The sequence below is a fragment of the Molothrus aeneus genome, chromosome 15 (assembly GCF_037042795.1).
Source record: "Molothrus aeneus isolate 106 chromosome 15, BPBGC_Maene_1.0, whole genome shotgun sequence".
Classification (NCBI taxonomy): Eukaryota; Metazoa; Chordata; class Aves; order Passeriformes; family Icteridae; genus Molothrus; species Molothrus aeneus.
The window spans coordinates 1,261,173-1,274,896 of NC_089660.1; the positions used below are offsets into that span (position 1 = coordinate 1,261,173).

The 13,724-nt window shown below is 51.4% G+C and overlaps 2 protein-coding genes across 4 annotated transcripts; one reads left to right on the plus strand and one right to left on the minus strand.

Annotated features, from left to right (window-relative positions):
• The first annotated feature begins 516 nt into the window (after positions 1–516).
• GNPDA1 (glucosamine-6-phosphate deaminase 1) lies at positions 517–5,174 on the plus strand. The gene is made up of 6 exons (XM_066559975.1): positions 517–752; positions 826–927; positions 2,104–2,286; positions 2,810–2,994; positions 3,543–3,717; positions 3,987–5,174. The coding sequence occupies exons 1-6, from the start codon at positions 629–631 to the stop codon at positions 4,082–4,084; spliced, it is 867 nt and encodes a 288-aa protein (XP_066416072.1). The 5' UTR covers positions 517–628; the 3' UTR covers positions 4,085–5,174.
• A 294-nt stretch (positions 5,175–5,468) lies between these two features.
• RNF14 (ring finger protein 14) lies at positions 5,469–12,706 on the minus strand. 3 transcript variants are annotated; one of them, XM_066559972.1, is made up of 10 exons: positions 12,550–12,706; positions 12,024–12,156; positions 11,306–11,487; positions 10,661–10,812; positions 9,841–10,368; positions 8,954–9,182; positions 8,179–8,351; positions 7,528–7,658; positions 6,857–6,939; positions 5,469–6,165 (listed from the first exon to the last, which is right to left on the minus strand). In XM_066559972.1, exons 3-9 carry the CDS (start codon positions 11,457–11,459, stop codon positions 6,876–6,878), a joined length of 1,431 nt encoding a protein of 476 aa, XP_066416069.1. In that variant the 5' UTR covers positions 11,460–11,487; positions 12,024–12,156; positions 12,550–12,706; the 3' UTR covers positions 5,469–6,165; positions 6,857–6,875. The 3 variants fall into 3 exon arrangements, with proteins under 3 accessions (XP_066416069.1, XP_066416068.1, XP_066416067.1); XM_066559971.1 differs by lacking the exon at positions 5,469–6,165 and having other exon boundaries at positions 6,316–6,939; positions 12,024–12,153; positions 12,550–12,705; XM_066559970.1 differs by lacking the exon at positions 5,469–6,165 and having other exon boundaries at positions 6,316–6,939; positions 12,539–12,705.
• Between the last annotated feature and the right edge of the window lie 1,018 nt (positions 12,707–13,724).

Sequence of the window (13,724 nt, forward strand, 5' to 3'; positions counted from 1 at the left end):
TTCATGAGAGCTTGAACTCTGGAGCAACAGCAGGAAGGTGTTTTGGGGATACCTCTGTGCCAGGAGCAAGGACAGACAAATCATGGTCTCTCCGTCCCCCAGAACGACCCCAACCTGCCCCAAAGTGAGTCCCTGCAGAACAGTTCAAGTGTGAGAACAGTTCGTTTTGGTGGGACAAGGCTGGGAGCTTCGCCCTAGGGCTGAAAAGCTGAAGGACAGAGCCGGGTGGATCCCTGCCGTGATGGTGACGCTCCAGCAGAACCACACCGCGATATTTAGGGCCATTTTAATGTATCTGGAGGAAGCATTGCCTCCCCCAGCTTTGCCTGGACGACAGGCGCGCTTGCAGCGCGGTGACACTCACCGAGCGGCGCTCGGCAGCCGCAGCGCCGCGCTCCCGGCGCGCCCCGTTCCGCCGCTGCGCTCCGGCCCTGCCCCGTTCCTCCCGCGGGGCCGGGCCCGGCGCTCCCCGCCCTCCGCGGAAGTGATCCCGGGCAGGGCGAGCCGGGAGGAAGCGGAGGTTGCGGGCAGGGCTGATCCGCACGGGCGGCGGCGAGCGCGGGCAGAGGCGATCCGCAGGCGGCGGCGATCCCCGGCGAAGGCAGCGGCGGTCCCGGGCGGCCCCACCATGAAGCTCATCATCCTGGAGAATTACTCGCAGGCCAGCGAGTGGGCGGCCAAGTACATCCGCAACCGCATCGTGCAGTTCGGGCCCGGCCCCGGGCGCTTCTTCACGCTGGGGCTGCCCACAGGTGGGTGCCGGGGGGCGGCCGGGCCGGGGCCGAGCGCGGGCCCTGCCCCGGCTGAGGCGGCCGCTCCCCGCAGGCAGCACCCCCCTGGGCTGCTACAGCAAGCTGGTGGAGTATTACCGCAACGGGGACCTCTCCTTCAAGTACGTGAAGACCTTCAACATGGACGAGTATGTGGGTGAGTGCCGCAGCCACCTGTCCTGTCGCCTTTGTCCCTGCCCGGGAGCTGCTGGGCCCTTACCCCGGCAGAGCCTGGCGGTGCCCGAAATCCACCTGTGCAGGTAAGAGGGACAACATTCACAGAGCTACAGCACCAACGTTCACAGAGCTACAGCACCAACATTCACAGAGCTACAGCATCAGCATTTCAGAGTTACAGCATCAACATCTCACAGAGTTACAGCACCAGTTAGGATGGAAAAAACCTCTGAGATCATCGGGTCCAGCCTGTGACCCCACACCACGGTGTCAGCTGAACCATGGCTCTGAGTGCCACGTCCAGTCTTTCCTTAAACACCTCCAGGGAATTAGCAAAGGGGGACAATTTGAAAACCTCTGGAAGAAATTTGAAATTTTTCCACAGGTTTGGAAATGTATGGACAAAACTGGATGCTGGTGTTGCCCAGTATTGCACACACTATTACAGACACTGCTGTGTGTTAGCTGCACTCAGGCACTGAGCAGGCAAGAACAGCTTATCACTGCAGGCTCAGTGTGCAGTGTACCTTCCACCTTTGCTCCGGGGTTATAAAGGTCCCTTACAAAGACCAGTGTGTCCCCTGAGTGCCCTCAGGTATCTCCTGCTGATTTAGCAAAGGACTGCCATTGCTAAAGTCATGGTGAAACAGTCTCCTCAGAAGAAATAGATCCAAAGGTGAAAAACATACAAGCTAAATATTTGCTAATGATAATTTTATCCCGGTCAGGAGGGTTTTTTTCTGTGAATAATCCCAATCAAGCAGCATTAGGGAATAAGCAGTCCACTGTGGGTTTACAGCATTCAAGGGGGGTAAATATGCAATAATTATACAATAATTATTATTTCCCAGGTTTCTGCACAGTTTTAAAATAATTCTTACTAAAATGAAATGGGAAAAGGGCTGAAAAGGTACTGACAGATGAGGCACAGCACACACCTGCTTTTTGAACATCTGTTGTATATTAATATGGCCATGTTATAGGAGCTGATTTTAATTCTGGTATTTAGGGAAATAGAAACAACTCTGAAAGCTGAGGGTGTGACAAAGGACAGAGAGCACTGCTCTGTCACCAAAGCCACTGCAGTGGTGTGGAAGTGCTTTGTTATGGGTGATACTGTTCCAGTTGGCCTCAGTCCTGTGTGTTCTGTTACCAGGCCTCCCGAGGGATCACCCAGAAAGTTACCATTCCTTCATGTGGAATAACTTCTTCAAGCACATTGACATCTCACCAGAAAACGTCCACATCTTGGATGGAAACGCCCCTGATCTCCAGGCAGAGTGTGATGCATTTGAGGAGAAAATCAAAGCAGCTGGAGGCATCGAGCTCTTTGTTGGAGGTGAGAACCCGAGAGCAGCAGCCTCTAAACCCTGCCCCAAGCTGTGCCTGTCCTCCTTAGCTCTCATTTATTGCCAGGATTGTTCACTTTCAGTGCATTTGCAGTGAAATCCACCCCACAGCCCATGGCCCTGGGCACTGCACTGTCCTGGCAGCCTTGTCTCCCCACCTACCACTCCCAGCTTTAGCTCTTTAGTGCAGTCAGTGAATTGTTCAGGAAGTGTGGGAAGGGCTAGAACTGTACAAATGTGAGGTATTTATCAATTGTCAGTGGCAACAGAAAACTGCTGGGAGTAGCTTTTCCTACACAAGCTCTTCCCATCAGTTTCTCATAAGGTTCTGCCACCTTCTTTGCTTCATCATTGTCCCAGAGCAATCAGGTCATAGTCCGGTTGTTCCAAGCAGAGGAACTGCAGGGTTTTTTCTCAGCTCTGTGCTCCCGGGAGCACTGCCTGTGCTTCTCCTGGGAGAGCTGCTGGCTCTGCTGCCACAGCTGACCCTGTGCTGTCACTGTCCCTGTCCAGGCATTGGCCCCGATGGTCACATCGCCTTCAACGAGCCGGGATCCAGTTTGGTGTCCAGGACACGAGTGAAGACCTTGGCCATGGACACCATCCTGGCCAATGCCAGGTTCTTTGATGGTGACCTCTCCAAAGTGCCCACCATGGCTTTGACAGTTGGAGTAGGCACTGTCATGGATGCCAGAGAGGTGAGGAAATAAGAAGTGGCTTCCTGCAGTTCCTCTGGAGCAGCCAAAGGTTATCCTGTTATGGAGCAGCCACGTGTCCTCTGGTGTAGGATATGCCTGCCACAGAATGCCTGATCCTCCTGTCCTCTGGCATCCTGCAACACCATGGAGAGGCTCTTGCTCCATCTCTGCTGGCACTTGTGTTTGTGTAACCCTGCAGCAGCTGTTCCCCCCAGGAAGCCAGGAAGGTTTGGGAGGGTGTCTTTGGTTAGAATCTCACCTGGAGAGTAACTGGAGACTTGATGTCAGACCAGCAGGTCATGAATACTGTGTGGGACCACTTTTACTGGAGTCTATTCTTGATCTACACTTGTAAATCTCAGTGTCCAGGTGCCCAAAGGATCATTGCAGTGACCCCCCAGGCTGTGATTTCATTGAGAGCCGAAGCAGCCAGAGCAGCAGCAGCACAGAGAAGTGGCTGTGGGGAGGGTGACAGGGGTGTCCCCATTCTCAGCTTGGCACGGTGTGGTTGGGCTCTCCTGACTGCCCCTCTCTGTCTGGGGGTGCAGGTGATGATCCTGATCACGGGAGCCCACAAAGCCTTTGCTCTGTACAAAGCCATTGAGGATGGTGTCAACCACATGTGGACGGTGTCGGCCTTCCAGCAGCACCCCAACACCGTGTTCGTGTGCGACGAGGACGCCACGCTGGAGCTCAAAGTCAAAACAGTGAAGTACTTCAAAGGTGAATGTTTGACCAGGCCAGGCAGCTGCTGTGTTACGTTTTTAGGAGCCACAAGCCATGCTTTGTAGAGGTGTTGCTGTATAAGTAACTCCTAAAGGAGTATATTCCTTAAATATACCACAGTAGTATGTGTGAAGGTACATGCTTAATGCTTGGTGTGGGAGCAAAGGCACAAGGACAACAGTAATGTCTAATTCCATTAGCAGCCAATGAAGGAGAACTTTCTTGTATTATGTCTGCTTAAATTGCCTTTTGACTCTCTCCATCAGGTTTAATGATGGTTCACAACAAGCTCGTGGAGCCCTTGTACAGCATGAAGGAGATGGGAGCAGAGAGGAGCCAGTCCAAGAAGCCATACAGTGATTAATGTGCTGGGGCAGTGCTGACCCAGCTGCTGAGAACAGCTGGGACAAAAGGGAATTGCTGCAGAAACTCATCTCATATTTGTTCTTAAATTAGCGGAATGATCGTATGAATTCTCTCCATTAAAGAGACAGATGCCAAACACCTGCCTTAATTAACCAAAGGAGGATGGGACCCAGTGTTCTGTGTTCCACAAACTTCTGCCACCAACTCATTCTCTGAAGGAAATGAAGAATGAATTGTTTGATCTGTGAACTGGCTGTAATTACAGACTGAAGGCTACAGAACTGAAATGTGAGGATAAATGAAAGTACAATGTTTCAGACACAAGTGGGTGATAACTTTGGGGTGTATTCCTTGCAATTAGGACAAGCATCTCTGTTATTCCTTCCTCCTCCATGAAACACTCTTACATTAGAATCCTGGAAAAGAGGATTGTCCAGCTGGAGAAGGGCAAGCTCAGAGCAGCACCCAGGGCCAGGAGATGGAGCCAGGGGGAAGAAGAGAAGGGACAGTGGGGTGGGAGTGGAGACACAATGCTCACGCTGGAGAGGATAAAACCCCACTGTGGGAACAGCCAAGCAGTGGGACAGGATCCCCATGGCTCTCTCCTCGGGAGGTTGTCAGGACCTGACTGGATAAAGCCCTGGCTGAGCCCTGCTCTGAGCCACATGTTGGACTGGAGACCCCTCAGCAGAAGAGGCTCCAGCATCATCCCCCACATGGGGTCCATGGTGCAGCTCAGGCACCTGAGGATGTCACTGTTGTCAGGCCCAGGTATGATTTCCTATGCCTGGTGCTCTCTCTTCTCCAGAATTTTCCATTTCTCTAAGGAGAAGCCAAACAAGCCCCAAAGGAAACACTCTGTTCTCACTGGCTTCAGCCTCTGTTTCATTACAGACACCCCACACAGGTGGACAACAGCCAAGACCCCACCAATTCTGAAATGTGACTCCTGGGATTTCTGTCCAGTGCTCTCACACGAGGGGCAAGAAAACTGGGCAGCATTTATTTTCTTTATACAGAAGTTTTGTAAGTTGTTGATCTGTAATGTAACTTTCTTCACTAAATGTCTTTACTTTTTTAAATGGTGACATTTGACTGTGTCTGGTGCTCGGTCTCAGTGTGCTGATGGTAGCAAAGCTGTCCTGGAGGCAGTTTGGTGGGAAGAGCTCCTTCTGCTCCCCCCTTCCTTGCCCAGTGTTTCCTCAGAGGGAAAAGCAGGGCCCTCGGGGTGGGAGGGCACTGTGCATGCATTAAACCCCACGAACACAACACGTCCCTGCCAGCTCCAGGTGGGAGCTCTGGGCTGTCCCATTCCCAGGAGCACCTGGGCACACCTGTGCTGCCAAGTCCATGCCAGAAGGAAGACAAACAGGAACACTGTGTTTGCCATCTTAAAGTGAATTTAGTGCTTGTGAAAGGTGCAGGAAAACAACTCAAACCACACACAATGTACACTTTTCCTACACACTGACCTAGAGATTCAGCTGAGGTGAGATTTGCTCTTCCTTCCATCTTTTTAATCCCTGTGCCAGTTCCAAGAGTGCAGACTCCTCTGCACAGGGACCTGGAGCATCACTCATTCTGGCCACACATCCCAGGATAAATTTATTAACTCTCAGTCAGAACTGAGTGAGCTGTGTTCACACACAGTTCCTGAGGAGTCTCAGCTCCAGAACTTTCCATCCAGGCCCTACTGCTCTTGAACACAGCACATGCAGCTTTAGTTTCCAAATAAACTTTTAGACTGTTCTGCAAGTGGAAAAACTTGTAAAAAAATCAGTGTTTGCTTCCAGTAATCACCTTCATACTCACAAAACCACTTGCTGAGATTTTAGGGGAAACAATTTGGTTCTGCAATAATTTGAAGTGCAAAACCAGTGGAAATAAAGGATCTAGTCCAGAAGCAAAAGTATCAACCCTTAAATTTCTTATATGAAGAGTTAATAAAAAATAAATTACTTCATCAACTGAGAACACAAGGTAATTGTCAGTATCTTGAAGAATTCAAGTTCATCTCTTCCTGATACTTTTCACCCTCTCACTGGCCACATCCTCAGCTCACTGCCTTGGCGCTCATCCCTGCCAAAACAAGGACAGGCAACGTGAGGGAACCCAACAGCAACACAGGAGTCACCAACCTCACAGAAATCCCTGGAAATGGCTGTTGGTCATGCTCTGCCCAAGCTCTCAGGGATGCACAGGCTCAGGCACAGCAGCCAACGAGAAGGGTTGGGGATAATCAGCTTTAATGTCATTAGAAAGTACCAGTGACAGAGCCAGGAGCTGCTTTTCAGAGAAGCACATCAGGAAATTCAAAAAAGCAACGAACTTTGTTGCTGAATACAGAAGAAATTTTCTGTATTTTATCAGAAAACTCCCCCAGTCCAAGCAGCCCCAGAGAGAGCACTACAGCTCCACCAAACCACCCCAAACCCCACAATATTCAAGATCCAAGGGTCAGTCTCCCTAAAAGAAACCCCCAAAATACTTCCAGCATTTGAGGCTTCAGTTTTGTCTGTTGGCTTTTAAAAAAGGGGCACTTCTTGGTATATATTTTTCCAATGGTTTTCCAATTTCTGACTTCAATAGTGGACATGTTTGTCTGGGCATTCCATGATGATCCTGATCCCAGGATGGGGACAAGGTCTCCTTTGGTTTTGGCAACAGGTTCTGAGGTGTGAGTGTCCTGCAGTGCAGTTACCACTCTTCTGTCACACAATGGAAGTGAAAAGCAAACAAAGGACACACAAAAAGTCTCTGGTTTGTTCACCTTTTGGTGCTGGAGGAAGCTACTGATCATCATCTTCTCCTTCCCAGAACTCCCCATTGTCAATGTGCATAGCTTGAAACAATCTGCAAGACAGAAAATCAGTGATACCAGAGCATAAAAAAATTCAAATATGTTAAAATATATCATCCTAAATGCAACAACAGTACAGCAAGTTCCCTTGGTTTTTCAGTATCACAAACCACCATCCGTGCCTCGTGGAAGGTAAAAGAGAGGCTGCCACTGTCCCCCTGCTGTGACCTGCCTGTCACCTGTCCCACAGCAGCACCTCTGTCCCTTGGCTCTTCCCCAAGGGAATGTCAGGCAAATCTGCAGCTCCTTAGAGCAGCTCTTCCCCAAATCCTCGAGCTGCTCCTGAGCATTGCCAGGGAAACACTCAGGGAGACTCAGCACAGAAAGGGTAAGGTCATGACCTGACCAAAAAAAAAAATCAGGAACATGGCTCAGAAGACTCCTCCAGAATTTTAAAACCAAAGTTCTTAAAAAAGCAAAACCATATCCTGAATCACTCCTGACTTTTACTGTTAGTGCCAATATTTGAGAGAAGAAACTGTGCCTTAAACTGCAGCTACACATTTCAGATAAGAAATGGGAGAGACTGTAAGGAGAAGCAGCAAATGGGTGCCAGCAGTGGAGGGCCCCTGAGCACTGACCTGTTGAAGCAGGGCGAGGAGGGGTCGTTGAAGTGCCGGTAGGGATTGGCCCGGGACAGGGAGCCCATGCAGAGCCAGCAGAAGTACTGCATGCACCCTGTGCAGGTCATCTTGTTACAGCCATCCAGTTTCTGGGGGAAAAAACCAAGAAATGGTGGTAACAGAGCCCCACTGTGGCAGGCCTCAGTCCCTCTCTGCCAAGAGCCCCCAGCCAACAGCAGTCAGTGAGCACATCCCCCCTGCTCCACCACACGCCGACATTTTCACTGGGAGCTGGGATCCCTGCACTGGAAATTGGTTATAATACCAAAAATACTGGAAATCTGTACTCTTCTGAAGGTGAATTGATTTCTAGCTCTAGTGTGAACAAGAGATAGCCTGAAACACCAGGAAAACAAAAGGATTCATGTAGATCCAGAGTCTGCCTGGATGTGTTTAGTGTGAGAGCCTGACCACCAGTCACTGTTTGTACTCCACTCCTTGGGATCCACAAGTATCACCTCACCTCCTTTTCCATGACACACAGAAATTGAAAGTTCTCTTAGTATTTCCTAGAGATTTCCTCTCCCTAGAGGCTCCAACGCACCCAGAACTGCCTCCTTGTGGGTTATTTTCTGTTCCATGATCCCCAGCCTTTCCCTCCGCACTCACCTCAATGTGGGTCCCACAGCAAGGACAAGACTTGGAGTTCTTCTCCAGCCATTCTTTACTCTCCATCTCCTCCAGGGCTTTCTGAATCACTCTCTTGCCATAACGTTGTTCCAAAAATCTTTTAGTTGTCTCATCTGCTTCTAAATATTCATTCCTCAAATCCATTAATTTCTCTGGGGGGCAAAATCAAACCAAACCAGATAGCTTTTGTAAGACATTAGATTTAGAAGTCCAGCTAATTGCAGCACAAAGATTCTCAAAGAACAGTAATATCATGAATTAAAAAGCAAGAAAACTATTAAAATACATAAGATGATAATAGTAAAACCACCCTGCCCCAACATTCAGCAGTTTTACACTGTTTTATTATAAAAGAGATCTGTTGATGGAATTAGAACAATGTAAAATAAACTGAAAATGGAAAGATTTTTTTCTGACTACATATTTAATGAAATTCTGTCACAGGTTTTTAAGGCCAGAGAGAGAAGACTCCACCCGATTCCAGTATTAACTCTGGCAATACAAAGTAGTGAAAATATAAAGGAATTCTTCCCCTGCTACAGCCTCTCAGCATTTGACAACCAGCAGTTTAGGGAGCTCCCGAGCTGAGGAGTCTCACCAAAGGAATACTTAATTGCCAGCAACAGCCCTCCTCCAAAGGAATGCACCTTTCAGAAAGCTCAGGGTGAGGAGCTCCCTTGCCCAACTCTGGACTTGCCCACCCAAATTTAGCTGCGTGTGGGTGTGACCGTGGAGCCCAGGGGAGGTGACTGACCTGCAGTGACCTTGCAGGGGGACACCCCGTGGTAGGTCATCTTGCAGAGGGTGCAGAAGGCGTAGTTGCAGCAGGAGCAGATGCCCATGGTGCAGCCGGGCTCCTGCATCACGGGGGTCTGGCAGCCGGGCCGGGGGCAATAAACCACGTCAGCCATCAGGTCCAGGCTGGACTGCAGCAGCAGGCGGTCGTAGCGGGCAAACAGCTCCTCCCCAACCAGCTCCTTCACCTGCCAACACAGCCCATGCACCAACAAATCCTCACCCACACGCAGCCAGGCCCTGGCACAGCGTGCCCACAGCAGCTGGGGCTGCCCCTGGGTCCCTGGCAGTGCCCAAGGCCTGGGACAGGGCTGGGAGTAGCCTGGGACAGTGGGAGGTGTCCCTGCCATGGCACTGGATGGGCTTTAAGGTCCCTTCCAGTCTGGGATTCCCTGATTCCTTGCATCTGTAATTCTGAGCCTGCTGCAGCAACAAACAGCAAGTCAGTGACAAGGTACCAAGAGCTGGGATGAATCCACTTTGGATACTCCAACAGGTCACAGGGGGTCAAGGATCTGCTCCCAGGGAAAAGGGACAGGACAAGAGGGAACAGCCTCAGGCTGGGCCAGGGCAGGCTCAGGGTGAACATCAGCAGGAATTTCCCCATGGAAAGGGTGCTCAGGCACTGGAACTGCCCAGGGAGGGTCGGAGTGCCCATCCCTGGAGGTGCCCAAGGATGTGGCACTTCATGGCATGGTTTAGTGGCATGGTGGGACTGGGTCAAAGGCTGAACTTGGAGGTCTTTTCTGACCCAAATGACTGTGACTGCCAATGTCCAGCATGCAGGGCCGGGCCCTGAACTCAGGTTGGGTTCCAGAGCTCCCAGCCGCTGTGCACAGGAATTACCTGGCCTGGAGTGGCAACAGAAGAACACTTGGGCTCGGGGCAGTTGAGGCAGTGCACCTGCCCATCCCTGATCTGGATCTCAAAGTAGTCCTTCAGGCAGGCCTTGCAGTACACGTGGCTGCACTCGGTGAAGTGCATGCACTCACTGCCCAGCTTCTCACAGAAGCAGATGCTGCACAAGTACATCTTACTGTTAAAGCACTTCCTCCTCTGGGCCTGGTCGAAGTCCAAGATCTCCCTGATCAGACTGGACAAGGACTCCACATCCTGCACAGCCCTGGCATCCACCATTTCCTCCTCAGCTGTGGCAGAGCCTGAGGCACCCCCACAGTCCTTCCCAGCCTCGAGGGGCCCCGCTGCTGTCCGGCCCTGCCCCTTCCCCTGAGGGCACATTTTCAGCTCATATGGCGATGAAATATTCAGGTAATTCAGTGTTTCCTCCTTCAGAAACTGCATCCAGGCAAACAGCACCACACAGCCTCGGTTCTCTTCCCACACATTGTCCAAGTGCTTGCAAAGAGCGCTGAGCTGGGGAAGAACAAAGAATTCCTGATTTCAGGAAGTTTGTAACTCTTCACTGGACTCCTCCCCTCAAACAGTCCTTAGTGCAAACTTTGATTTCACACTCAGCAGTTTTTATGCTGAATAAAGTAGTTCTCACAGATGCAAGTTTTCCCTCCTCAGAATAGTAATCAAATGAAAACCAGCAAGAGACAAAAGAAGAGCCAACTGAGGAGCAAGGTCATTGTTTTTTTACTTTGCTTAGCTGTTAATTATTAACTTACTCAGCAGTCAAAATGTAAAAAAACCCCCTGCAAACCTGGGCCTGGGAGAGCCATTTCCCACTGAGGGTGAACACGGGCGGGGAGGTCGATGGGTAGTCAGGTGGGAGCTCGAAATTCAGCACGAGGGGAGGCAGGAAGCACACGGAGTACTCGAAGCCACTGCCCTGGAGGCTCTCTGTGGAACTGCCTGAGCCAGGGCCACCGAGGCAGAGGAGAAATAACAGAGAAATGAAAACAAACCAACTGTTGCTGTTTCTGACAGCACCCAATGTCTGTTAATTTGATGTATTTCTGGGGTTAAAACTATTTGTTCCACCCTAAATAACAAAACTCACAGTGCAGGAAAATGTCAAGGGTTGGAGGTCTGTGATTAAAGCAGTTAAACAGCAGCACTGTGAAATGTCAGATTCTACACAAACCAGGAGCCTCCTCAGGGGGAATAAAAACCCAATAAATGAACTTAATTATTCTGAAGAAGTGCTATTACTTATCTGTGATTTTAAGAGTTTAATGAGGATGTTCTGTGTATGAGGATTAAACTGCTCAAACACAATCCCCATCAAGCACAGCAGAGGGTGAGGCACAGCTTTATCCCATCACTGCTCCCTCAGGTCACTCCCCAGCAACCACCCGAGCTTGGTAAAGCCTCCCTTGGGACAACACAAAACATCTCAACTCACCCCTCACAAAAATTTTAAAGTCTTGAGGCAACTCCAGACAAATTCTTGTTTCTCCTCCTTGGGCAGACTCTGCTCTCTTAAATTCATCCTCATCGTAGATGCTGGCCAGAGCCAGCAGCTCGTCCTCCTGAGCCTCCTTGTCCTCTGAAGACATTTAACTTTTCTCTAGAGTTGCCACCACTCTGCAACATCAACCAAGTTAATGCATCCAATTCAAATTGTCAATTTGAGGCAGCTATTTTATAGCATAGTAAACTTTAGAAAGACGCAGGCAAGTTTTAGAAAAAAACAATCTAAAACAATGTGCAATATAGTTAAGGTATTTTACAGGTTGAAAAAAATATTGGTAGCTTTATAAAATTTTAAAAAATCCCCAACAGAATATTTAAAAGTCAGAAAGTAAACTGTGTTATTAGGTAAAAACAGCTGTAAGGGGGAAAATAATGAAATGTGGAAACGGAACAGGTGACACAGGGACATTTCACTGATGTTTGGAAGAAAACAGACAACCCCCCCCAAAAACACGGAAGAAATTAATTAGTAACAGTAGTTCTTGTCCAGTGCTCTAAGGCAAACAGGGAAATAGTCCCATTTATGATTGAAAATATCAGAAAAAGGTTCAAATCCCGCACAGGCATCTTATAGATGCACTCGTGGAGCATCTCAGCTCCACATTTGGGGAAATAAAGCCAGTTTGAGGCTTTATTTGCTGTGTTACCTTTCGAGTCAGAGCAGCGCGGAGGCCGAGCCGAGGAGCCGCTCCCCGAGCATCCCTCCAGGGCCGGACGCTTCTCCTGGCTCAAGGCACGGGCAGGGCGCTGCTGCTGAGGGGAACACCCGGCCTGGGGCTGCTGCGGACAAACACCAGCACCACCGTCAGCACGGGCTCGAGATGAGAGTCCCCCCGGTGCCCCAGGGCTCGGGGCTCATTTCCAGCCACAGCAGCAGCAGCAGGGACCGATCTGCGGGCCCGACCCCCCGTTCCAGGCCCAGCTCCCCGTGGCTATGGCGGCTCCGGCCGCTGCCCCCGCTGCGCCCCGGTCCGGCCCAGGCCGGACAGCCCAGCCCGGCCCAGCCCAGCCCAGCCCCGGGGGCACAGCCCACCCTGGCCCGGCCCGGCCCCGGGGGGACAGCCCGGCCCGGCCTGGCCCCGGGGGGACAGCCCGGCCCGGCCCGGCCCCGGGGGGACGGCCCTGCCCTGCCCGGCCCGGCCCCGCCGCGCCCGCTCCTCACCCGCTCCTCACCGGGGCAGCCGCGACAGGGCCGCGCGGGCCGGGGACAGCGAGGGGGGCCCGGCCCTGCCCCTCGTGGAGCGGCGGCGGGGAGGGACGGGAAGGGAAGGCACGGGACGGGAAGGGAAGGCACGGGAAGGGACGGGAAGCGCCGGCGGGCGGAGGAGGCGCCGGCCCGGCCCCGCAGCTCCCCCGGCGGCCGGGAGGGCCCGGCCGGCCCAGCCCGGGTGCTCGGTGCCGCTCCGGGCCCCGCCTGCCGCCCCTCCCCGGCCCCGGCAGCGAGCGAGCGGCCGCCTCCAGCAGCGGGGCTCGGGCACTGGACGGGCTCCCCCGGAACGGGAACGTGGAGCGCTGAGCAGGGGCATGAGCTGGACCCACTGGGCCCCTTCTAACGCGGGGCAGTCCATGGCTGTGATTCATTACAGGGAGCTTAAACTCACACCCACCGCACCCATCCCCTCCCCGTGGGAAGCCGCACAGCCCCGGAGCAGCCCGGCAGAGCTCCTCGCACACCCCAAGAACCAGGGACACAGCCCTTCCCTCCACTCCGGCCCTCTGCATTGCAATCAACAGCTGCAGCAGGTGATCCAGTAGAATCCAGTGCATTTATTTCTTGCAATAACTGAATGGGTGTTTTTCAGCTTTGGATTTTAACACATACAAATTAATTTTTGCAAGTTTAATGACAATCAGTACTAGAAGCAATTCATTGTATAAAGCTCATAGAAAAAAAAAAACAAAACAAAACAAACCAACATATCCATCAGTTCTTGGTTTTCCTGGAAAAAAAGAAACCAAAACAAAAAACCAAGCATTCCAAATGAAGGCCTCGTGGAAGCAAGCATACCCCTGCCAGAAAAAGTTAGGAACAAGTCAGAATCAACTATCAGCATAGGCAGCTGAAATACAAGTATTCACTCTTTCTACAAGCAGCTAATTTAACTAAAGACAAGGAGTTTACAGGGCCTAATTAGCTGGGGAGTTTGTGAGAAACCCACTCCCCTGTCCAGGAGCACATTCCGAGTCTGATCTGCAGTCTGGGCTAAGGAATAAAGGTGCTGATGAGCCACCCCCTGCTCTGCAAACCTCCTGTAACCATCAACTGTTCCAGTGCAAATCAGAGTGAGTCCAGAGCAGGCATTCACACTAAACCAAGAGCAATGGAAGACTCTGCCTTGGCTCTCCCC

Bases quoted from the DNA above. Each gene is read 5' to 3' on its own strand.
- GNPDA1 (XM_066559975.1), top strand. From the start codon at position 629: ATGAAGCTCATCATCCTGGAGAATTACTCGCAGGCCAGCGAGTGGGCG. The intron at 753-825 runs GTGGGTGCCGGG...CGCTCCCCGCAG, and splicing joins CACGCTGGGGCTGCCCACAG to GCAGCACCCCCCTGGGCTGC. The intron at 2,995-3,542 runs GTGAGGAAATAA...CTGGGGGTGCAG, and splicing joins CTGTCATGGATGCCAGAGAG to GTGATGATCCTGATCACGGG.
- RNF14 (XM_066559972.1), bottom strand. From the start codon at position 11,459: ATGTCTTCAGAGGACAAGGAGGCTCAGGAGGACGAGCTGCTGGCTCTG. The intron at 9,183-9,840 runs GTAATTCCTGTG...CTGTGTTGGCAG, and splicing joins CTGTTGCCACTCCAGGCCAG to GTGAAGGAGCTGGTTGGGGA. The intron at 7,659-8,178 runs GTGAGTGCGGAG...TTTTTCCCCCAG, and splicing joins GCTGTGGGACCCACATTGAG to AAACTGGATGGCTGTAACAA.